The sequence below is a fragment of the Halichoerus grypus genome, chromosome 11 (genome assembly GCF_964656455.1).
Source record: "Halichoerus grypus chromosome 11, mHalGry1.hap1.1, whole genome shotgun sequence".
Taxonomy (NCBI): domain Eukaryota; kingdom Metazoa; phylum Chordata; class Mammalia; order Carnivora; family Phocidae; genus Halichoerus; species Halichoerus grypus.
In genome coordinates, this window is record NC_135722.1 from 75,869,374 (window position 1) to 75,896,591 (window position 27,218).

Consider the following 27,218-nt stretch of genomic DNA (forward strand, 5'->3'; position numbering starts at 1 on the left):
CTCTTTTCATCATGACAGTGGTCTTCCAAACAGAGCAGGAAGTGTTGAAGACGTAGGGCTTTGTGAATGATGTTATTCAATGACATTCAAAAGAATTCAATGTCAAAATGGTAACATTCAAATCATAAGGAAGACTAAAGGGTTGAGTTGCAATACAAGATGGTCTCAAAGTTCAAAGCTAAGATTCTATGATTCAGAGCAGAAACAAAATTCTGGGATCACAAATGAGTTGAAGAGTTACAGTTCTAAATACTGGAAATATGTGCTAAACTGTGTTTCACTATGTTTTATATCCCTTCATCTCTTGATAGTTAAAATGCCCCCAACTTTTTCCTCCCACACACACACATGCACACACATATACAAATGAATTATTGCCCCACATGTAAATGTGATTCAAAGACTTGTCCTTCCATATCATTTCTTAGCTATACTGCATAAACTTTCCCCATGGAAAGACCCTCACCCAACTGCAACAACATGAGATTTTGTTCCTCATTTTTAATTAGTGTGGTCACTTTTCTGCTCAAATCTCTAATCAGAGTTGTTATTAAGAAATAAAATTAAGGGGTGCCTGGGTGCCTCAGTCAGTTAAGCATCTGCCTTCCACTCAGGTCATGATCCCAGGGTCCTGGGATCAAGCCCCACATCGGGCTCCCTGCTCAGTGAGGAGCCTGCTGCTCTTCCTCTCCTACTCCCCCTGCTTGTGCTCGCTCTCTCTCTCTCTCTCTCTGTTAAATAAATAAGTTAATCTTTTTTTAAAAAAAAGAAATAATGGGACACCTGGGTGGTTCAGTCGTTAAGCGTCTGCCTTCAGTTCAGGTCATGATCCCGAGGTCCTGGGATCAAGCCCACATCGGGCTCCCTGGTCAGCGGGAAGCCTGCTTCTCCCTCTCCCACTCCCCATGCTTGTGTTCCTGCTCTCTCTCTCTCTGTCAAATAAATAAAATCTTAAAAAATAAATAACTAAATAAATTAAATTAAAAAAAGAAATAAAATTAAGTTATAATCACGATTCCCTTCTCTTCCTATCAGTCCTTCAATGGAGGTACAAAAAAAAAAAAACACTGACAAGGTTAAATATATAAGCCATATGACATGGATGGAACTAGAGGGTATTATGCTAAGCGAAATAAGTCAATCAGAGAAAGACAATTATCACATGATTTTACTCATATGTGGAATTTAAGAAAACAGAGGAGCATAGAGGAAGGGACAGAAAAACAAAACAAGATGTAATCAGAGAGAGAGACAAACCATAAGAGACTCTTAACCATAGGAAACAAACTGAGGGCTGCTGAAGGGGAGATCAATAGGGGGATGGGGTAGGGTAACTGTGTGATGGGCATTAAGGAGGACACGTGATGTAATGAGCACTGGCTGTTATATACAACTGATGAATCACTGAGCTCTACCTCTGAAACTAATAATACACTATAATTTAATTAACTGAATTTAAATTTTTTTTAAAAGTAGCAAAAAAAATTCAGAATAATGGAGAGTTAAGTGTACTTTGAAATAAAAACAATCATAATATCTCTAGGGTAGGCAAAACATATTCCTGCCCTCAAGAGCATTAATACCTTTATTCAGATAAGTCAAGTGTGCTATGTCAAAAAAAATTATAATAAAACACACATTTTAGAAAGTAATCAAGTTGTTATAGAAAGAATATTTTCTCAAAAGCAACAAAACTGATCAAAAGATAACTAGCACTATGGAATATGCATGTTAATAATACCAATTATTCTTTACACTTATCCATATATAGACTCCATTTCCTAAGAGGCTCAAAATACCTCTTAGAATAAAACTATAATTGTAGTCTAACGTACTAAATTCTGATTGGTTATCAACTCTTAGGAGGAGCAGTTAAAGACTACATGAACATGCAAACAATTTACATTCACAAATGCATTTATCCAAATTTGCAGAGCAATGGCCCTTGTGAATGGGAAGTCACTCTCACCAGAATTCCCCCCTCCTTAACCCACTCCTCACTCCATCCTAAACCAGATTATTCTCTTGATTCCTAATTAAAAAGAATCAAATCAATATTATTTAAATGCTAACTTCTGGTTCCACAAAATAACCAAATGAACACACATACACACATACATACAGAAGAACAGAACTTAGGTCTACAGTGAGTAAGAAAGGCACAATACAGAACAGCACTAGTCATACTCTGTTTTTTAATAGCCCTGCCACTGTCTTAGCCAGAGAGACACAGTTTTCCTTCCACCACAAGATCAAAACAGAAATCCCATCATCTGACTCTTAGTCATTCCCCCTACATTTACTGGTCTGCTGTTGTTATAACAGAATGTCTTTTTCCTTTGCCACACTATTCCTAAGAACAATGCTCCACCCTTTTGGTCTCAAAAGTTCTACTATTTCAAAGTACAGCATTTAGGTGAACAGAGTTATACAAACTAATTATTGGTAGGGGGACAGGAATTACTCTTTAGGTGCTTTTCAAATGAGTATCACTACATAAGTAAGATAAAGTCCTCTCCATTTTTCTATTTTTTGTTTCAGTTAGGACATTTTTTAAAAATTATACTCATTCCTGAGAATTAGTCAAGCTAAAAACTTGCAAATTAAGACAATTATGTCCAAACAAATAAATTTTGGTACCTACTACAGAAGTACTTCATGCCTCAATACTACTAAACTTACAAGCATCACTGTTAATGCTGTAAAGGTAGAGAAATCTGCCTCCAGAGAGGCAGCCTCTCACCTCCAAATATTCCCATGCCTCAAAGTACCCTTCAGCTTCCTTGGAAGGATGGAGACTAAGAATGTCAACCTCCAACTAGAGGCGTCTTAGCCATCTGCCCTCCTGCTCTTCCCATGTCTCCCCTCCATTTGGGGAGCAGGAACCTCATGAGTCTCCCTTATCACAGCCTCCCACCTATCTCTTCCACAGACGTCCACTAACATCAACAATGTATTATGTACTGGGGTTAGCGCTGAAAACAGATTCATTTTCTTCAAGGGACTTACAGTCTAATAATGAAGGTGCCAAATCTGTAAGTATCTCACAATAGCACAGCATAGGAATGGAGGAATATAAAGGATGCAAAGTAAAGAAGAGGACAACAACGCACAGAACAAGATGTTGAAGTGCTTAGTGGCCAAAAACATAAGCTTCAGGGTCAGAGAGACTTGGTTTCACCACTTAGCAAATAATAATTCAGGTAAGTTACTTAATCTCTGTTCTTTCTTTATAAAATAAAATAATGATACCTTCTAAGACTGTAATAAGGATCAAAAACATGATCTATATGAAGTTATTCGTGCTAAATAACTGGTAGTGGTAGAAAACGTTCAACAAATAGCATTGTGGAAATACAAGAGTATCCTCTTCAGAAGGGAAAACAAGATGAGATCAGAAGTAAGGGTCTCCTTTTAAGAAGGAATCCATTAATTAAATTAAAATGGAGCAAAAGCACTTGGCCCTAAAAGTACTTTTCACTTAGATCTTTACTGTAAACTGCCCTCATTTGAAGATAACTGAATGTACAAACTTTTAAACTTAAAAAAAGAGTTTGATGAATCACTTAAAGAACAAATATCAAAGTGAAGTTTTTTATATATGTATAAATGTTATATTTATGCTTTTATATTTTTGTTCTTATATACATACAAATATATATGTCTTCATATTTTATATATTTATATTTATACATATATTACACACATACAGAGACACAGACACACCTTATGTAACTTCTGATATATCCAAACAGAAGACTGCCAAAAGCTTTGATCATAAAACCATTACCTGTATTTTTCAATGTATCCTTTAGCAAAGCACTGAACCGCTCTGGCTCTACTAGTTTGCTGGACCGTGAATGGAATTATCATTACTTTATTGTCATTCACAGTACACTTGGAGGTATTTCATAATAATGAACAGAAACATAAAATCCAAGTCCTAACAGAGGCCATAAATATATTTACTCTTACCTCTCCTGATCTAATATTTCAAAATCCAATAAAAACATTTCTACCAAAAGTGAAAAAGTATGTCTGAAAACTAAAGGTACAGATAAACATACCAAGCATTATACACTCTTAGTTCAAAACAACCTGAAAACAAGGCACCTATCTTTTCCTATATCCTGGTAAACAAATGCCTCCAGAGGATTTGGGAGAGGTTGCATGTCTTTTATTTCCAGTTATTAATGACCATAGTCATTACATTAAAATCTAAACCACTTGCCTTATTTAAACCGCTTCACTCCTATCCGCCAATTTAACTTATCCTCAGTATTCCATGGAAAGAAAAGGTTCTTTTTAAAAAGTATTCTCTTGTAAGTAATGTCCTGAGCACATACATAACATGTTTGCCCAAGAACATTAAAGAATGTGGTCTATATTCTGACTGTGAACAAGCTCTTCGAGGAATGCAAATTTGCTTTCAGTACTTACACAATGGACTACAGTGTCATACCCACTGTTCATGCTCTATTAGTCATTCTGTTCAAAATTTTATTAAAAAAATAATAAAAGGCCTGCAGTGTGTATAAAACATTGGGAAACAAAAGACTTATTGTCAGAATATTTGCAGGATCCCTGAAATAGAAAAACAACTACCAAAAACAAATTAATTTATAGCTTATAATGATTTTTTGAAATGCTACACCAGAATCCTAAATTTCTTAACCAGTCTGTAGAACAAAAGATACGGCATAAATGATCTTATCATCATGGCATCGGACAGACAGAGATGAGAGAGAACATTTTGCATTCTTCAGACACAAAGGGGATCTGAGCTCTGGGACAGCTGGAGCACACTGGCACTTAGTCTGGAAAATCCCAAGGTTCTAAGGTACATGTGACCTTGGGTACAGTTTAATTTGCATTATTTTGTTTTCAGGTCTAACAACCGTATTTCCCAAAATAAAAGTCTGGGTATATAACTTGGTAATCCACCAGCAAGTGTGAAAAACCAGGCTGTAAAGGAAATGCCTTACATACTTCTCTTTTTTTCTGCAGAGTAGTTTGTCTTCAAAGCTCTTATCTGGAAATATAAATAGGTAAAACAAGCAAAAGCCAAAGCATTCTAGCCAAAAGGAGTGTGTCCATAGGGGATGGGGTAAAAATGGAGTAGGAGGCACCCACCCTGAGTCCCAGTGCCAATCCCTACACCCTCAGCAACCTCTTAAAAGAATTTCTCAGGACTTCTAAATCTGACTCAAACTCAGACGAGAGCTAAAATTAAAACTTATATGGATTCATAAGTAGCCTAGAGGGGAAAAGTTATTTATATTTCAGCTTAGCTGAGAAAATGTCATACTCAACTGAAAATTGATCACAGCATTAGAACTCAAAGCGCACGACTCTAAAATTACATTTCCTTTTAGAAACAAGCACTTCCATCCCAAATTGAAATATAAGGTCAAAAATACTAAAAAAGGAGAGTTGACCTATGCAATAAATGCCTGCTCAAAAACACTTTTACCTGGACAAAAGGAAAACACATAGGGAATTGATGCCTTGATAAATGACCTCACTTGTAATTTTCTTACCCCAGCATGCAAATCTGAATTAAGTATTAAAATGAGAAAGTCACCTATCCATTCTTCAGGTTATCTAGAGAGATTTTTTTTTAATCCTAGACAGAGAAAAACTAATTATTACTATTAATTGGTCACTCCTACAGTGTAATGAGATAAAACTTTTCTGCACAAACTTCAAAATCCCATAAATTAACACACGTATTTTGTCTTGTTTTGCAGCCATTAAGTTAAAACATTGAGTCGGAAAAGAGTTCAATGTCTCCTTCTCATTCTAGCCTGAAAAGGAATTAAAACTCAAATGTATTAGCATCATTCAGTCATGTATCTCTCCATAATTTTGAAAACTCTTCCAAATCTACGAGATTGGTCAATTGTTAAAAATCATAAATCATAACAAGACACTTTTTTCTTACTTGTTTTTGCCTTTTTTTCTCTATCTGTATAATAAGGATGAGGAACACATCTCTCTTTTTAAACATTTTGTTTAAATATTAATACTGAACATTAGCATAGTCATTTACAAATGTCAAAGTGCTCTCATCCATATATTATCTTCATACATACTACCAACTCTAGGGCTAGATTGCCTGGTACTAAATTCTGGTTCAATCACCCTGTATGACCTTGAGGAAGTTACTTCACCTCTCAGTTTCCTCATCTATAAAGTGGGAATAATGATAATTCCTATACTTTGCAGGACTGTTACAAGAACTAAATGAATTAATATATCTAAAATACTTAAAACAGTGCCTACCACTCGGTACATACTACATAGCTGTTAGCTGTTTTTTTATTTTTTCTTATTGTCATCACCAATCCTCATATTTAGGCCTCACAACAATCCTATAAAGGCAGTATAGCACGTATCATTTTACCCTTATTCCAGATAAGGGAATCGGGCTCACAGAAATCAAGTGACACATCCAGACACAGTCAAGAAGGAGAATCAGAACTAAAGAACCAAGGACTAAGAAGGAATCAAGATTTTTCAGTACATTGTGTTGTATCGCATCACAGTATATTTTTTTTTGAGTTTATATAGTTCAATATACTTCTAAAGACTATAATTACTATCATTTTAAACATTTAAACACTCAAATAATTTTAAGCAGCACACCCTGATAACGATGCTGAGAATGAGTCTTTGATCCAAAAGATACCTGCATCTCTTATTAGTACTTCAAGAGTAGCAACATGAGTCAGACTTCTAAAAAGAAGTATGCACTGAATAATTAGGCTGGCTGGACCAGATAAACCTGTCATCAATTTTCCAATATTCAGAATTTCCTTTAAAGAGCAAGATGTATACCCCATGAAACTTCAAGAATTCCATGTTATGATTCATGCTGGGCAGTGGAAACAGAATGGCATTTAGAGTCAAAGTTCCAGTTCCATCTCTTATAAGCAGGAGACAGTGAACAGTCATGTCACTTCTCTGAGCTTCAGTTACTCATCTGTCAGATGAAAACTGACCTCATGAAGCTGTTATGAGAAACAATGGAGTTGATGTAGGACAAACAGTGTTGTAGCTACAAAAACTATACCCAAATGTGTTAACATTACTATTAGCTACTTTGATTACACTGAGGGATAATACTGAGCATTCATTCATTCTCCCATGGAAAATGGCTGACAGAACTCTTCCAAAATAGAAACATCACCCTGAGTATTCTGTGTAACTTTATAAGGTGACAATCTGGATTAGATTAACACAGTGAAAGAGAAATTCAGGTATCCTGCAAAATATCTATTCTAAAACCATGTGCTTAAAGGAGACTTAGTAAAATCTGACCACAGGAAACAAGAGAAAAGACCAAGAAACAAACATAGGTATTTCTCTTTCTGATTTTAGACTAAATGATAGTGAATATTTTCAATTAAGTCACAAGGAAACTCAGCAGACATATGATCATCATAGCAGTAATCATAATACATTATATTTATGTGACATTTTACAGTTTTGAAAGCATTTCACACGTGTCATCATAGAAATATCACATTGTTCTGTTTGTTCACAAACATATGTTAACATTCATAAAACTTCCACTCTCAGACACTCTTTAGTGTCCCAACATAAAAAATGAAGGAGTTAGACTACATAATAAAGTTCCTTTTTAGAGCTATCGTATTTATGATTTTGGGTCTGTGGCTAAAAAAGAGCAAAAACCATTTAATGGAAAGAAAATGCATAACATTTAAACCTATTAGAAATGAATAAGTGATTTTAAAATATCACTTTTTTTAAATCTTATAATTAAGACATGTCTCAAAATACCCAGAAAATTGGGTAGTGGCATTTTGTAGTTAAACTTACTAACAAATTCGAGAATTACAGAGTATCTCCCAAAAATTGGACAACTACTTTTACTAATGTAAGATTATAATTCAGTAACTATCAGTATACCATACACAATACAATATAAACTATACACAATACTAAAACTAAGTTAAACTCTTATGGTTCAGAAAATAATTTAGACTATTTCAGTCGCTCAAAGATACTGTGACTATCAGCCATAATAATTCAGTATTAAAAATATAAAATAACTTCAATTGCTTAATGTCTCTGGCTTGGTATATAAAGTATCAGATTCTGAACCAAGAAAATAAAACCACTTCTAAAAGTACCTCATAGAATCCAAAGGGGGTAAAAAACAAAGTTTTAACATTAAATTATTCATATTACAGTTGAGCAAGCACCTATTTGCAAAGCACTATGCTAGCTACCATCATTCAAAAATTAAATCAAATCCCTTCTTCTCAGAAGCATAAAACTTAAAGGCCAAGTGGGAATAGTACCATGGCAGGGGCCGGGGCGAGGGGGGGGGGGGTTCCTCTACTTGGACTACTAGGGTCTTTTTCTACCCAATGATTTCAAAATCAGAACCAGTCACATATCTACTGAAGAAATAGTCCATGTTTTTCATGCACAAAACCCGTATGTGCATTTAGTTAATTTTTTCAATAATAGTAACGGATTCATTACAATTTTATATATACACAGGAAAGCTGCCTGGCCTAAAAGAAGTCACTATGTGATTTAGTGAAGTCTAGAATTGGGAGTCAGGAGATCACTTCTAAAATTAATTAGCTCTGTGACTTTGAAGGAAACAAGACCAGTCGTCTCTGGCCTTCTAACACATACTATACCTGTGGGTAAGTTATTAAACTTCTCTAGGTCTCTTTCTGCATCTATACAAATGTGTAGAGTCCAAAAAGTATCTGGATTGAAGGTACTCACTTTAAGTGCAGATTTTTGGGCCCACTCCCAGTGGTTCAGAATGTCTGTGCTGAAAGCTAGGAAGCTAAATGTCTCCTAAGTACCACAGGTAACTGAAATATGCAGATGGTCCTCAGCCACACTTAAGGTCATCACAAGTCCTAGTCACACCAGATGATCTCTAATGTCCCTAACTGTATAAAAAGATGACACAACTCATTTCAGTACCAAGGTCTTAGGAATTCTGGATCTAGCATAATGTGCAGGCCATAGTAGATGCTAAACAAATACTTACAGAGAGGAAGAAAGGGAGGGAGGGAGGAAGGGAGGAGGCTAGCTAGCTAACTGGTCATATTTCTAGCTAAGAAACATACAAAATGGTAGTAAAATTAAAATTGAGTAAAACAGCAGCAGCCAAAGAGCAAAGACCTCAGTCTCTACACACATTCAATTTCAAATATAACATGAGCCGTTGTCAAACAGCAAACTACTAAAGAGAAAAAGGGGAAAAAACAGTACACAGAAGCCAAAAGAATTTTAATGGAAAATTACTGGTGACTAAAACATAGCAACTGTTTACTCCGGGTAGAAGAGAACACAGAATTTTAAGGACTGGGACTTGGAATTGGGACTAAAGTTTGAAGTTACTGGTTACTCAAAGGCATAAATTTCATTTGGGATAAAAGTATATGGATTCCAGAAATATCGGTGACAATATTAACTTTTGTCCATTTTTTAATTCCATTTTCCCATTCACTTACATTATAATTTTTGAGATGTTTTATCTTCACTTCTGATGATCTTCAAATGTCAATGGCTCTTAACACATTAACTGTAAACAAACACACAAAGGAACTTAGGGGAATTCAGATACTTAAGGAACCCTACAGTAAAGTATTCTAAGTTATTCTGTAAAGCCTCCAGGGGAGGGAGCGGCGGGAGGAGGCTTTGGTACCATGTTTACCTGCTTCATAATGTATCCCATGTTCAAAATGTAATATCGTTCTAATGACACTATCCTCTTAATCATCAAGCAAAGAAGAAAAAAAATCAACCTGTCTTCTGTCAGAAGCAAAAAACATTCAAAGTCAGAAAATTTTCTCCAAATATGGACACTCTGGACTCACTGATGTATTGTGTATACATTAGCCTTTTCCTGCTCATCAGTGCAGCCTATCAAAGAAACTCATTTCCTTGCCACTACCACCCAATCATCCTGCCCTGGGATTGCCCTCTTTTGCGTCTAGACCTAGAACATGGTTTGGGCCTAGACCTAGATCCTCAGGCATGATCAGGTCTTTACAAAGACCCCGACATTAAACAGACTTGGGTCCAAATGTCACACTGCTCTCCCTAATCTTTGGTTTTTTCCTCTGTAAAATGGAAACAATAATACTGTTTATTTTATATAATTATGATGATAATATGAGAAAATGCATATTAAGGGATTTAGCACCATGCCCAGCAAGCACTCAAAAATGTTAAGTGCTATTATTTATATTAGTATTAACAATCACAACAATAATATTAATTTACTTCTAGAACAACTGTCTACCACTTGAAAAGCAAAGTTTATCCTAGGTGTTTCTATTTTTACATACTGCCTTTGGTTATGATGGAAGAATATTATCTAATACCAGTAACAGAGGACATCTGTATCATATAAAATTTTATTTTTGACCTTGCTGGGCATCCTGCTCAGCTCAAGAAAATTAAGGCTTAAAATCACTAGCCTGTCTTCAGCCAAAGTTATCATTCCTTTTGCTAATACACAACCTTCTAACAAAGTCCTACTTGCAGTGATCTGTGAAGGCAATTTTGCTAGGAAAGGAGATGGATATATTTGTGACTCATGCCTTTTAAATCCTCTGAGCCCAAAGAATAATGCCATACCAATCCAGAGGAAACTTCTCTACCCTCTTCTACCCACTTCCAAATGATTAAACACCTATGTTTGACGTTACATGCTTAAAATATTAATATCTAAGTTCAGAAACAAAAATGCATAAACATGGATTTCTCTGAATTTTCAAGTTTTAAGGTCAAAGATACAAAAGCACACACAAAATATTGCAAAAGCATTCATAAACTAACATGGTCCCAAATGGCCAGTTTTATTTCCCCTATGGAGACCAAACCTTTAGAAATGAAATGAGAGAAAATACCTAAGTGGAAACCTGAGGCAATATTTTTGGGGGGAGATAAAACACATGTACACAAGGCTGGGAAGCAAACTGGAAACAGCAGAAGAGTAAGCAGTGTCGGCCACCATCCTCATTACCACCACTACTTTACCATGCAATTCCTTGAGCTCTTCAAATGAAATAAAAAATGAAATAGCACAGTTGATCATTCTTCATTTGATTTCCATCTGCCTTTCACTTAAAGAGTTGACAATTATGAAATGTATCCCTTTTATGTTATGATCCCAGGTTAGGATTATAAAAATCTGGCCCAAGATAATACACACAAAAAAGTATAAAGTTAAAAAACTTGAGTTTAGAGTGTTCCAAGATACAGTTTTCTTTTCTGGCCTGCTACAATATATCATGTCTCTCAGCGTATTTTCTACTTTGGTCACCGCTCTTGCAAGTCTAAGAATGTCTCTGCCGTAAGTGAAGTATTGTTGACTTTAACCGGAAAATGTCTTCCTTGCTAAAATGATTCATTTATGCTATGGAGAAGTTGCTAACTGTCTCCAATACCCATTCTCTACTATTTCCTACAGAAAGAACCTCCCATTTTTAGCTCAGCACAGGCTTCCCAGAAGAGACTACACACCCTAGCCTTCCCTTGTGGTTAGGTATGGCCATGGAACCATGTTCTGGCCAACTGGATGTAAGCTTAAAAGATTATATATAACCTCAAAAAAATATCCCTTAAGAAAGAGAACATGCCGTTCTTCTTCCCTTCGTCCTTCCTTCTGACTATAATAAATGCAATGGTTAGAGTTCCAACAGCAATTTTGGTTCATGAGGTAACACTGCAATAAAGAGTCTGTGTTCTTGATACTTGAGGTCCACTCTATCCGATCAGTATGGACTATCTCTGGGCTTTTATATGGGAGAAAAACTAAAATCATCTGTTTTAGGCCACAGTTAGTTTGGATTTTCTGTTATAATCTGTTAAACCTAAACCCTAACTTTAAAAAAATAAAATAAGAGGAATTTTCCAAGTATCAGTATTTAGGGTTTTTGAAGTATATAGTTCAAAAGATACTTTAAAAGTGAATTCTTATTATAATGAAAACATAGCATCTGCCCTTATCTAATCTAGGCTAAAAAGTATTTAAAGAGCGCAAGAGCTGATCTCCTGCAGTAAGAGCCTTTGAAAAGTCATCAGGATGCCCGCCATGGTGCGTACCAAGTGCGGGGTGGGGGAAGAGCTGTGAAGGCGGCACATCCGTGGTCTGTAGTGACGGCAGCAGCGGCACACGCAGAAGCACAGTCAGAGGGACCGCACAACTAGTTCTGCGTAATAAAGTTATAGCAAAGGGAACGGAGATTATTACTTTCGTTAAGAGGGCATCGTCTCTAGTCCCTTTGATTTTAATAATTTTGTACCAATCTTTTTTTTTTCGATAGTTCCATTTTTAACCTGACTTCCTCTGGGAAGCCGACTTATAAAATCACTGCCTATCCTTGACTATCAACTCTCAATAGTTTTTAATCCTATCCACAGATTTAACTAATCCAAACAATGGGACAAAGATAGCAAGTGCTTTACCTATTCAAAACTAATTTTCTTAAAAAGAAAAAGTACTCTCTACTAAAATCTAAAGAATTTCCACTGGTCAAGTCCTGATTCACATGCAACCTTTGGCCCTAGAGATTTTGAATACAATACCATGAACTTGGCAGCTTTACAAAATAAACTTACTGATTTCTGGACATCTGTATCTGGGTTATTTCCTTCCCTTGGGCGTAATCCAGACTTCATTCGTTCAGGTGATGGCTTCCTGGAATTACTTATTTATATTTTTTTTAATTTATGTTACCACTAATGGATTTCACCAAGGACCTTTTTCTTTTTTTAAGATTTATTTATTTGAGAGCGAGCGTGCACGCGCGAGTTGGGGAGAGACAGAGGGAGAGAGAGAATCTCCAGCAGACTCCCTGCTGAGCACGGAGCCCCTCGCAGGGCTCAATCTCATGACCCTGAGATCATGACCCAAGCTGAAACCAGGAGTTGGACACTCAACCAACTTAGCCACCCAGGCGCCCCAAGGACCTATTTTTAAGAAAAGACCTAAAACATGTATTCCTGATGTGTTACTCATAGCTGAGAAAGAAAAAAACCTCAGGCAATTTCCTAAAAATCAGATGTCATAAATCCCTAAAGAGATGACTTTTACCTTTCACTACTTCAATCAATATTTCTACAAAAATGCTTTCAAGTAATAGGCTTATGGTAGCAGTAACACAGACCTTAACTTAGTCTGTTTCAACAAATATTGATGGAGTTACTAGAAAACAATTAGTAAAAGACCTAAGGCAGTGGTTCTCAAACTCTAGTTTTAGTTTAGGATCACCTGCAGGACTTGCTTAAACAAACTGCAGGCTCCACTGCCAGAGTGTTTTATCCAATTACATCTGAGGTAGGACCAGGGAATCTGTATTTTTAACAAATCCCCAAAGGATGCTGATGCTACTGATCTGGGAACTACTGATCTACATTAATAGAAGACTACTGATGACAGCATAAAGAGGAAAGAAAAAAACACATATGGGACCCAATCTCAATTTTGGTACACTTGTATACTTGTGACTAGTAATTAACCTTTTTAAATTGTCTTTCAGAAAAAAATCTATAATTACTGAAGTTCACAATAACATTGGATCTTATCTGACAGAACTTTAAAGTATTTTTAGGGTCCTGGAATAATGAAATACAAAATAAGTATGTCCGATGTCTGACACAAGGTGCTAATTATATTGCCAAGGTTGGAAGCTCAACCTGTAAGTTTCACTTAGTTCCATAACTAGTTTCTACCACTAATCCTGGCCAGGTGCCTCAGAAGACATGCCAAGAGTCACAAAGGGAGTGGGTAAGAATGTGTGATTGGACACAAATCTATCACCACTACTGGAAAACAACCCAAAAATACATTTCCTACCAACATATCAGCTCTAGAACAGAACTTGAGGCTGAAACTAGAGATGAAATCTTACAAAAAAATGTGTTTCAGAAATCTTAAAAACTCTTCTCCCTTTTCAGACTATAAGTACCATCAAAATTCATGGAAACAACCAGGATTTGCTGTTTTCAGATGATGATAATTTTAAAGGAAGACATGTAACTTAAAAATGTAGTTGAAGACTACTTTTCTGAGTATATTCAATGTACCACACTTTGATTTTTTTTATCTAAGTTAAATGTAAGTATATATATATAAATACATAAATATAAATGCTAATGAATTTATAGACTAGAAATCAATTGATAAACCAAAATAATCTGAGACAAACAACCGGTGCCCAGAATAACTAGAGTATATGAGGGTATATAAAATATGAAAGAAACAGATATTAAATAAAATGACTGACAAGATAAGTTAGACAGAAAGAGACCAAAATAATCAGGAGTAGCAGATGGAAAAGCAGGTGTAGGTTAAAGGAACACAATGTTGTGAAAATATATGACTGGGCACAGAAAAGATAATGTAGCCAATAAAATCAGCTCAGTGTGTCAAGAGGCTTCATGCAAGAATAACTTTAGCTTGAACTTGAAGTTGTGTCTTTATGGGCCAAATTCAACATAAGAAAACCCTTTTTAATCCTTTGAATGGAGACAGCAAATAAGAGAGCAGTGAACATTCAACATTTCTTTATTCAAACATTTACTAGACACCTATTTGGCACTAGATATAAGAGCATGTGATTATGCATAATAAAAAATAATCAAAGAAACCCACTCAGGCAGCGCATTTTATAACAGTGTACAAACTGAAAAAATGGAAAGCCAGCCTAAGAAGGCAGAAATAATATCAATATAGTGACAAATCCTGCTGTATAACATACAATTCTAAGGCTCAGGCCTACCCTAGCTATCATATCTAGCCTACAGTACTGTTTTATCTATATCCTGTATAAATCATACTTATGTCAAGAATCAGAGCAAGGGCAACGAGAATTAAATTATGGAATGCAGCCAGATTATCAGGGTGCTGAAGTGAACTTTTTCACAACTCTCTCTCTGGGGCTGGACACATCGAAGAATGGACAACACAGGATATACAAGAGCTGCTGAACAGCTCATTGAAGGAGACTAACACCAAGCAAGATTCACCAAAGACAGTTACTTTTTTTAAGGATGGAGGATGACATAACTATAGCTGACTAGGAAACTGCTATCTGGATATCATATTAAAAAATTAAATCACTCTTTTGTGGCCAAAAGCATCAAGCCTATGATGACCTAAAAGGCAAAGCCAGAAGCAGTAGCAGCTCTGAGACGACCACATATATAGGTACATAGACAGACAGACATATCAAGACTCAACATACATCTGAAAACTGTATTTATTTGAGAGAGAGTGTGCACGCCTGGGGGAGGAGCAGAGGGAGAGGGAGAGAACCTCAAGCAGACTCTGCAATAAGCACAGAGCCCGACTCCAGGCTCAATCCCACGACCCCGAGATCATGACCTGAGCCGAAACCAAGAGTCGGACACTCAACTGACTGAGCCACCGAGGCTCCCCAAGACTCAACATACGTTTAGAGTGAACTACAGATCCCACAAGAGCCTGTCAACCAACTTCAATGGAGTGTGTCATTTTCAAAAAACAGTGGGCAACCAGAAGGATTAGTGTAAAATTTTTCAGATTTATATTATTCCTATTTCCCAGAGAAACATACAAAACTTACAAATTAACACATTTAAATATAATATTTAAACTGAATTCATCTAATAGAAGTACTTGAAGAAATTAGATAGGCGTACATTACCAACTTCAGTTACAAATCTGACTGAAGTCTTTTTGCTAAATTGAAGAGAAACATGCAGTTACATAGTTTGCATTTTCAAACAAATAGGAAGCACACTTTTTTTTGAATAAACAATTTTTCCTGGAGCTAAACTCAGCAGAAATTTATGTCAATCTAGTCTGTAAAAGACATATGGAACACACTGAACATATTAACTATTATTGTATAGGAGGTATCAAAACAAATTCACATGGCAATTTCCTAATTGAAAAATTGAAAATTTGAAATTGAAAATTTCCTAATTGTAAAAAACAGAAGGCATAAAAATAAACAATTTAAGGGCAACATTTCCGCAAAAGGCTGAGACAATACAGTCCAAACACAGATATTCTGCTTTATCATAGACTATCAAAGTAAAAACTTAAACAACTGGATAGCCACTTAGCATAGCTATTATAATCATGGTTGTCTACCCTGCCTCTGTATCAGAATCATCTACAATTGATTGTTTGCCCAGATTAAGTTTAAATTTAAGCTAACAAGCGTCTATAATGCAGCTATTCTATACTGTTGATCAACCAGGTGTAATGATTCATAAAATAAAAGACATGAAAAAATTTAGCAGGGTGAATTCTACATAGCAGACATTCAATAAATGTAATTTTTTCTACCTTCCAGAGGAAAGGAATGAAAGCTGTCATTTTCCTATGGAAAGTAGATCATACTTATATTTTTGTCCAGAGAGGACAAGGCTAACATATTCTAGTCCAAACTCTTTCAAGGAGTTAGTTTTCTCAAATTCATATGTCAGTAACATAATTTTTTAATTAAGAATTAGAATGCATATATAAACTTTAAAGTTACTGGGCTTTCTTTGGGGGGAATTAAATGTACTTAAATGGCACAATTAGATACATTAATTTGTAATAAATTTATTTATTTAGTATAATTTCAAAATCCGTAAAGAGATTTTGTATAATTTCAAAAATCCGTAAAGGGAATATCTTAGTAGTTGATAAGAATGCATCTTAATCGTTATTGTCATTGAGATAAAGAATGATAGAACTTTAGACTGCCGAGGGACCTTACAGGTTTTCTAGATCAACTTCGTTATTTTGAAAGATGAGAAAACTGCAGACTAGAAAGGTTAAATGATACAAGCCAAAAAGCTAGCAGAGCCAGGGACTTTTAAGACCCTGAGCCTCCTAACTTCCAGTACATTCTTCATTCTAACAGACTATGCTGCCTCCTGTGGTTCTAAATCCTCTTGCTTGGGTGAGATTACTGGTTGCTTCACTTGTTTTCTTTACATTCTATTCTGAACCACAGCTGCCATTTGTAACTTTCCTATAAAATTACAATTTTCCAACCTGTTTTCTTCATAATTTTATGACTGAGAATGTAAATCCTCCACTTCCTAAATTTCAGAGTAATAAACATAAAATTTTTTAAATACCTGAAACAAATGTACAGTATATATGATTGAATGCAAAGAAAAATTCTTCTCTCCTGGATAATTACATCTACAGATTCAAAAAAAAAATTTTATTGAGCACCTCTGACATGCAGGGTCTCTGTTAAATGCTAGAGACAAGAAGATAAGTAAGATATGGTCCTTGTCCTCCAGTAGCTTATAGCCTAGGAGAAAAGTCAATTAAACCAACAATTACACTGTCTGTTAAGAACTCTGAAAAAGGTGTGGGCAGGTTGCTATGAGTGCTTTAGAGAATCTAATTTATAATGATGGAATCAGCTAATAGTTTCCCATAAGGTCTGAACAGTAATAGGAAAACATAGCTGTGTCACCCATATTTAGTGGAGTCCCAAATGAATTAAAAGAAAGAAACTTCAATTTATTCAGAGGAAAATGAAATTTGTGTTTTCACACGGATTAGTATCCAATAACTCCCTAATAATAATTAGACTGTTTTTTGATGGGAAAGAACCTGATTTCATTGTGGCTACATAACAAACACAGGTCTTCTATTATTTCTTCCTAAAATTTTAAATCACTATTTTAAAACCAAAGGGAAAATATTCATCCAAAACATGTCTAGTTAATATTCACAACAGCTGTCTACACAATTGCATACTAAAGTACTCCTCAAAATTCCAGGAAAAAAAAAAAAAATCCCATCTGGAACAAGAGAAATAACCAGGAGAACCGGTAGCCCAAGAAGGAAGAAAACTACAACTCATTACTCACTCCGGGTTAAGGACTGCTCAGATTCCTAGATAATGACTTTCAGCTGCAAGATTTAGAAAAGACGTACAGTGGGCATTTTTATTTACATTTTTAAAACGAAATGGGGGGAAAGGGTCAGAGTATAGGGAAAATCATTAAAGAGATATGGAAGTAAAGTGATGGAAAAAAGAGGAAAGGGTGGGCAAGAATCCCAAAATCAAAGAAACACGGACAGATGGAAGACAGACTGGAGAATGGTTTGGAAAAGAGTAAAGAAAGGCTGAGAGGAAATGAGGGGTGGTGGCTGGGGGAAGGGCTGTCCAAAAAAATAATTCGAGAGGGAATGAGAAACAAGAGAAACTAATGAACTGGGGCTCCCTCAACCAGGGATAAAATGAGATCGTTATACGTAGAGTCACCGATAAAGCAGCAGTGAGTTTTAACCTCCCTTTTCCCCAGCCTCTAAACCCCAAAGAGGGAGGAAGAAGTGGTTCCCAAGTCCCTGGAAAGGAATTTCGGCGCAGCCTTCGGGAAGCAAGTCCAGGAGTTGGGGCACCATCCAGCGGGTCCCCGGCCCCTCTCCATCCCTCTCGGGCGCTGGGCGGGGCCCTGGGCATCCTGGTTACCTGGACAGGGAGTCCACGCTGGGCGGCCGTGCTGCGGCCGGCTGGGAGCCAAGACTCTCGCAGCTCGAGCTCTTCTCCATGGCGCGGCGGGGGCAGCGGGAGGGAAAGGCTGAAGCGACCTCCGCGGCTGCGGGGCGGGAGGAGCGGAGGGCGGAGTGCGCCGGGCAGGGGCCGCGGTCAGGCCAGCGCCGGCCCGGGAGGGAGACCGGAAGCGGCCATGTTCCCCCAGACTGCACCGCGCCCGGGGACTACCGAGGAGCGGGAGGACCCCGCGGCTCCCCTCCGACTCCAGCCCCGACGCGCTGCGCTCGCTACGTGCGCTCGCTGCGTACCCCGCGCTTCCTCTGGGCTGGGAAAGGGAGGTGGCCCTTCCAGGAGTGAGAGGGTACCCTGAGGCTGGGGGAGACGAGGATCCTTTGGGAGGAGGGGGGAATTTTAGAAATAAGAGAGAGGAATAAGGGAATACTAGGGGCGAGGATCTCAGGAGAAGAAAGGGACAAGGATCATAGGGATGGGGATGAGTGAGACAGGAATGGTGGAGAAGACGGGGTAGTAAAGGCGTGCGGGCAAACAGTAGGATGAAGGGGCAGAAAGGACGGGGGCGGTGCACGAAGAGAGGAAGAGAACATAGGGGCACACAAAGGTTGAGGGTGTTAGAGATGGCAAAGTGTTCACCAGATTTGGGGCTGAAAATAATAATTAAATAATTAATAATTAAATAGTGATTAAAGGTTGCTTTAGCCAGTCAGACACGAATTCAAATCCTGCCTCTGCTGGTCGCTTGCAGTGTAATCAGCTTCCTTATCTGTAAAATAGGAAAAATAATAACTTCACAGATTAGATAAATTAATACATGTAAAATGCTTAAAAATTTTTTGGCGCATAGTAAGCACTCAAATATTAGCTGTTAGTATTACTACCTACTTCATAAGTGTTGTTAGGATGTGATGTATTAATGCATATAAACGGTTTCTAAAACAACTTCAAAAAATGGTAGCTATAGGGCAGGAATATATAGGAAGGGGGCAGAGAAGTAAGAAGTGATTGGTATGGGAAAGGTAGTAGAGAAAGTACAGGACATTTAGGAAAAAAATTAATGCTTTTTTTTTAAGATTTTTTTAAATTTTTTATTGTTATGTTAATCACCATACATTACATCATTGGTTTTTGATGTAGTGTTCCATGATTCATTGTTTGCGTATAACACCCAATGCTCCATGCAGAACGTGTCCTCTTTAATACCCATCACCAGGCTAACCCATCCTCCCACCCCCCTCCCCTCTAAAACCCTCAGTTTGTTTCTGAGTCCATTGTCTCATGGTTCATCTCCCCCTCCGATTTCCCCCTTTCATTCTTCCCCTGCTATCTTCTTTTTTTTTTTTAACATACATTGTATTATTTGTTTCAGAGGTACAGATCTGTGATTCAACTCCTAACTTCATTCTACCACCGGCCCAGTGTTGTAGAAAAGGCACTAGTAAAGGAGAAATTTTCAGTCCAACTATGATTTGGATTAAGTCTGTGTGGTCTGGAAGGGTGCAGGGGCAAAGCACTTTGGCATTAGTCCATTGTACACCCAAGGAGGTATGGAAGAGGAAAATGGGATCTGATAAATATGCAAAAAGAATTAGACACATACACTATTATATGTGGTAATGTTGGATAGGCGACAAACTTAAGCAATCTTTCCCTGCCCTCTCAAATTCCCCTGCAGAGCAGGAAGGGAGGGTAGAGAGATAGAACTGTGATAAGAGAATAGGAATTGGGTGAAGGGGAAATGCTTCTGCTGGTCATTTCTGTTATGGAAGACACGGGAAGGACAAAAGAAGGAAAGCATAAAGGGATTTTTCTGATTGAGACTGAATCACAGTTACCTCATGTGTGAAGTATAAAATGATGCAAAGATTATTTCTGTAAAAAAAATAACAATGAATCATTTAAAAAAACCTTCCTTGCTAGGATAAATAGAATTATGTTCATTTAAACTAGATTTAATTTATACTGACAACTGTTTTAAGAAAATCTTAAAGTATAGGGCCAGTGAAATACTAACTTGAAGTACATTCCCCAAAAGAACAACCTAACCTAGTTGTGTTCAGCATACTTATTAAAATAAAATGTTGGGGTTTTTTTGAAAGATTTTATTTATTTATTTGACAGAGAGAGACACAGCGAGAGAGGGAACACAGCAGGGGGAGTGGGAGAGGGAGAAGCAGGCTTCCTGTGGAGCAGGGAGCCCTATGCTGGGCTTGATCCCAGGACCCTGGGATCATGACCTGAGCCGAAGGCAGACGCTTAATGACTGAGCCACCCAGGCGTCCCTAAAATAAAATGTTTTTAAGCACTTTAAAAGCCTTTGCCTTTCTATTCCATTCTCTAGCTTGGCAAGGATAGGATGGCAGCTGATAGTTTTTATTTATATAATTTTTAAAGAGGCCTTTAACTGTCCTCCTCTAATAGGCAAAGAAAATAGGCAGAAACACTTAACAAGCATAAACATCTACAATGATTCATAAAAGAATTTGCTTATTGATTCCGAGTTTCTACCTGTCTTCCAAAATGCTGACTCACTGTCACTTGATACTTTGACATAGATTTTTCTAAGCTAAGTTTGGTGAAGACTGATGAGGAAGATCCAAGCGCTCTCCACAGCCCAGTTGTTTCTAGGACTGTGTTAATAGAGCACTTGAAACCACCTGCCTGATGATGTAACAATTTGTATATGAGTCTATCTGGTGATTAATAAAGAACGATAATGCAGGGCACCTGGCTGGTTCAGTTGGTAGAGCGTGTGACTCTTGGTTTCAGGGTTGTGAGTTCGAGCCCCACTTTGGGGTGAGGAGATTACTTAAAAATCTAAAAAAGAAAAAAACAGTAATGTTAGTGTAGAGATTTTAGAACCAGACAAATCTGAATTGGGATCCTGACTCTGTTGCATGATTTCAATTAAGTTGTTTCTCCAACACTGCTTTCTCATCTCTAAAATGGGAATAAAAATATCCACATAAAAGGATTGTTTTTCCCTGTACAGAGTTGGTTGCGCAGAAGGATCTCAGTCAAAGGATGTGTTGCTATTATTATTTGTTCTTCCTCTGAACTTACGTTTTACTTCTAAATATTAAAGCAGTGATTTCTGAGAATGAATAACAAGCAAAGAATACTTTAATCTCAGCTGAAAGTTAAATTAATTCTTTTTCTGACATGTTGGCTGCTGTGTCATATACCCAAGAGAAATCACCTTGATTAGGACTTTCTGCACCTCAGTTTTCTTGTCTTTTTTTTTTTTTTTAAGATTTTATTTATTTATTTGACAGAGAGAGACACAGCGAGAGAGGGAACACAAGCAGGGGGAGTGGGAGAGGGAGAAGCAGGCTTCCTGCTGAGTGGGGAGCCCGATGTGGGGCTCGATCCCAGGGCCCTGGGATCATGACCTGAGCCGAAGGCAGACGCTTAACCCACTGAGCCACCCAGGCGCCCCAGTTTTCTTGTCTTTTAACAGAACCCTTTAGCCTATCCCAGGTCTTCAGGAACTATTGCTAAAATTGAATTACAGCATAGGCTCATCTTGCAGCCGGGGTACAGGTGTGCAAGAGCACCTGGCTCCAGGGATCCCAAACAGCCACTCCGAGCTGACAAAATCCAAAGGCAGAGAAACTAGTGGTGGTGAAACAAGAAAGGAATTTATTTCAGTGAGGTCAACACTGGGAAAACAGCAGACTATCCTCTCAACTATCTCAAAGTGCTGAAAATACTTCAAAGTTGGTGGGTATGTGCAGGTGGGCAGTAAAGTAAATTGATCATTATCTTGGAGTCAGTCATGGACCATGGGCAGAGTCTTGCCAGAAACATAATCCTTAGATCAAGCATGCATAATTCTTTTTTCTTTTTTTTTTTTTTTTTAGAGAGAGAGAGTGGGGTGGGGGGGTACTGAACAGAGAGAAAGGGGAAATCTTAATCAGGCTCCACGCCCAGCACAGAGCCAGACCCTGAGATCATGACCTGAGACACCAAAATCAAGAGTTGGATGCTTAACCAACTGAACCACCCAGGCGCACCCCCACCCCCAACACAGGGCTTGAACCATTGACCCTGAGATGGAGACCTGAGCCAAGACCCAAGAGTCGGATACTTAACCAACTGAGCCACCCAGGCACCCCAAGCATGCATAATTCTTATAATTTATTATTTATATGCAAAAATTTAATTTTTTTATTACTTTGATTTAGAGAGTTCCTCTTCTAGTATGGAGAAGTAGACTTATAACAGGTTGACCTTTCCACAGGTAACACCTGGAAACTCCAGACAGTAAAACAACAACCTGAGGAGTCAAGAGAGTGGACAGAAGCACACAGAATCAAAATGTGTAGGAAGTAACCAATACAGAATGCATTTCCCATTTCGAGCGGCTTTGACCTATGGACAGACAAAAATTGTGGTGTGGTACAAGGTGGCAAAAATTCATATACAAAGCCTGCTATCTTTCTAGCCTGAGAAACCAAGAGAAAGGAACCCAGGGCAGCTAGAGAATGAGGGAGGAATTCCAAAAAAGAGAACCAGAGAACTCTAAACTCTGTATATAAACTCAGACAATCTCTGGCTAAGCCCTAATTCAATTTGAATAACAAAGACAGAATGCAAACTGCTCAGATAAAAGAACTCAAGATAGAATATCCTTCTACTCTTCCAGATAAAAGAACTGAGGCAAGATTCAAGCTGTTACCCACTATTTGCAGGACAAAGTTTTCAGTTTGTTTCAAACTAAGTTAACTTCTTGCTAAACAAAAGCCTCACCACTTTAGAGAGGAATAAAACAGAATCCAGAAACTCCAAAACAAGGTTCATAATGTCAAGGACAAAATTTAGAATTACTTGGCATAAAAACTAATAGGAAAATGGGATATATTCTTAAAGGAAAAGATAATAAGGAGAAGCTAAATTCCAGATGACACAGGTGTTGGAATTATCAGACAATGGCTCAAAAGCAACTAATATAACTATGTTCAATGAGGTAAAGGAAAATATACTGTAATCAATGAAAAGATTTCATTCTTTTTATGGCTGAGTAATATTTCATTTCATATATATATACCACATTTTTTAATTTTTGTTAAAGATTTTATTTATTTATTTGACAGAGAGACAGAGAGCCAGAGAGGGAACACAAGCAGAGGGAGTGGGAGAGGGAGAAGCAGGCTTCCTGCTGAGCAGGAAGCCCGACACAGGGCTCAATCCCAGGACCCCGGGACCACGACCGAAGCGAAGGCAGATGCTTGACAACTGAGCCACCCAGGCACCCCAGGAAATAACTTAGCTATCCATTATAGAGTACTACACTACTACATAGCTATTCAAGATCTCCAGGACACATTGTTAAGCAAAAACAAACAAAAATGTCAAGTAAAATATATTCGATATGTATTTAGAAAAATCAAATACATTTACATTCATGAATATAAATGAATATTGAAAGATCTGTAAGAACAAGTATCAAATTAGTAATCATTATCATCTCTTGAAAAGGAAAATTGGTTGAATTGAGGAAGGTAGGTATGAAATGAAATTTTAACTTTCTTCTCCGTATATTTTGATATGTTAAAAACTTTTAATATCAAGCATGTATTTATGTAAGTTGAAAAGCAATGAAAATAAAGAAGCAAATATATTATAAAGATTCCTATAATCTTTAATAATAATCATTAAATAATTTAAAACATTATTAAAATAAACAATTCTCAAATCTCTTTTATATTGCATTATCTTTGTATTGATTGTATGTATATTTCTCTTATACAATATTATCACACTTTGTCTTTACAACAATCCTGTGAGGTAGGTAAGTAGGTAGATATTATTATCCTCATTTTATAGTGGAGGAAATATTCTTAAGTAATTTGCCATGCTTTGCATTATTTTATTTACTGAAAATCCAGTCTTCCTTATCTTCAGATAGAGGCAATCTAATGAGTCTGTCATATAAGTGGAGTTTATAATTGTTCATACACAAAAGATAGGCATGTGGCTTTCGTGCATTCTGCAGCGTTTTCAAAGTTATGTCAATACCGTAGACTGATAATTTTCAAGAAAACCAAGATAATGATCTCAGGGATCATGATATAATTAAATAAATAAAATATAAATGTACTTTATAAACAATACAATGCTATGCAAAGATTAAATATCATAGTGGCCTCTCTGAAGTAGCAGATGGCCCCACAGGGCTACAAAACCTGAGCAGAATCCTGGCTTTAATACTTCCTACATGTTTGAATTTAGAGCAGTCATCCTCTCTGAGCTCCTGTAAAATGTCACTCAGATTCCACGTTCTCCCCCCATCTTCCTACATCATGCACAGGTGGCTGCACACACATACATTTCAGAATTGAGAATTAAGTGAGATGATACATGTAAAAGCATCTGGGATGGCGCCTGGCACATTATATGTGTTCTGATGGTCGTTCTCCATGTAATTCATTAAAAGAATAAGGAAAGGCAGTATAGGTGAAAGGAGAACAGATGAAAGAACAGAGGCTGAGGATTGCTGGAGTTTTGGCAGTAATTGAAGACCCCAGCATCTAGTTTTTTCTATTGACCTTGGGGACCTGTTAAACAATATCAATAGACTGAACTATCTGAAAATACTTTTTTTTTTTAAATCTCTGTTTTGAATCTATTCATCTCATATTTTCAGGTAATATAATCTCTATGATTGTGATTTAATCTAGCAACAGTCACTTTTACATTGAATAAGTTAAATTGTCCGTTTGATCACAGTTCCTAAACTACACATCTGTGGACATGTTGCCTTCCGGTTTTGATTCATTAAAATTACTTTTGCATTCATGGCATTTTCATGACTGCCTGATATATGACTTCAGGCATTGGGAAGCAGATAAAAGATTTCTGGCATCTTGGGAAGGATGAATTTGTCCTGGAAGAGATTACATCTTGATGTATTGTTATTGAATCTCCTGGAAAATGTTGTATGAACTGTCAAGCTTTGGTACCTGTTTTCAGTGTCTAATGCTAGGTATCTAATGTGTATCACATTTATGTGGTGTGAGTTGCTGTTACTTTCAAGGTCATCTACTGCTTTTCTGTTCCAACTCATGATAACTGTAGGAGGTGTTTGAGAAAAACCACCTCTTCCTGACTTTATTAAATAAAGTTTGTGTTTGGGACTGAAAACTAATAAAAAACCTACTTATCTTCACTTAGGGCTGCAATTACTTTGAAACATTCAGATCTGAAGATAAAATTGAGTCAAAATAACTTGACATCTCTTTTTGCTTCTCTCCTGTCAGAGCCAGCTGATTTTGACATCTCTTTGCTAACAACTTTTCTATCCTCATATGAATGTTCTCACACCTTCTCCAAATCTTTGTTCAAATGTCTCCTTCTCAGGGTGCCTGGGTGGTGCAGTTGGTTAGGTGTCGGACTCTTGATTTCAGCTCAGGTCATGATCTCAGGGTCCTGATATCAAATCCTGTGTCGGGCTCTGCGCTCTGTGGGGAATCTGCTTAAGACTCTTTCTCCCTCTCCCCTTCCCCTCTAAAATAAATAAATAAATCTTTTAAAAAAATGTTTCCTTCTCTTCCTTGAAAGTCCTTTAAAAATTTCCTATACACCCCTGCATTCATATCTCCCTTATCCTCTTCTAATTTTTTTCATAGCACTTGTCACCTTCTGCTTATCATATCCTTTACTTACTTATTCTGTCTATTGCTATTAAGTGTCACTGCCAGCTAGGAATTCTTGCTGGTTTTGCCCACTGATATGTCCCAAGCAGAGAAGAATGCTTGGGACAAAGTGGGCATTCAATAAATATATATTTGAATGAATAAATGAATGACTGTATCTCATAGGTTCCTCTAAGGAAATTCTTGACCTGATTTGATAGTGCTCATGAGAACACCAGCTAAACACAAGGGAAAATGGTGTTCACTCTTAACAATGTTTTGGGTGAGGGATGACTTTCTGAAGAATATGTTCCCCCAGCAGAATATATTTGTATTCTTTCTTCTTTAAGGCAATCTGTCCATCACTAGGTTTAATTCTAAAATGCATGTTCGGGGCGCCTGGGTGGCTCAGTCGGTTAAGTGGCTCACTCTTGATTTTGGCTCAGGTCATGGTCTCATGATCATGGGGTAGGGCTCCACACTCAGTGGGGAGTCTGCTAGAGATTCTCTCTCTCCCTCTCCCTCTACCCCTCACTCTCTCTCTAAAATAAATCAATACATCTTAAAAAATAATAAAATGCATGTTCATTTCTTTGCAATGCTTTTGCATTATTCATGATTTTTAATACCCTTATAGTTCAAGATAGAACAGTACAACAGAGATGAAAAAACAAACAACAGACCCAAATAGGGATCCAAAATAGGGATCTTTGGATCTCTGGATCTAAATTCCAAAGTTTGGATTTTACCATCACAATGCTGTTGTTAAATATTATTCATATACTCTGAAAGACTTAAGGCAAGTTAAATACTGACTTTTTTAAAAAATTGAAAAGCAAAGTAATAGGAAATCTCAAAAAACAGTGGCACGCTTAGGAGTAATTTAATGGCACAGAAGAAACGCCAGCAGAAAATGTCCCCCAAACACCCCCAGCATTTCAGGGCTACAGTTTCAAAATATGGAGAATTTATATATGTGTTCCCAGGTCAGCAAGGTTTACATTAAGGAAACGTGCTTAAGCGAAATTGAGGGGAAAAAAAGAGATGAGTGCAA

At 37.2% G+C, this 27,218-nt stretch overlaps 1 protein-coding gene across 1 annotated transcript in view; it reads right to left on the reverse strand.

Moving 5' to 3' along the window:
• The window catches only part of MTMR2 (myotubularin related protein 2), a 108,510-nt gene extending 89,745 nt beyond the window's left edge, over positions 1 to 18,765 (reverse strand). The window contains exon 1 of the mRNA XM_078058724.1: positions 18,489 to 18,765. Coding sequence (XP_077914850.1) covers positions 18,489 to 18,568 — 80 coding nt within the window. The 5' untranslated portion in view covers positions 18,569 to 18,765. The remainder of the gene's footprint in view (positions 1 to 18,488) is intronic.
• Positions 18,766 to 27,218: the final 8,453 nt, after the last annotated feature.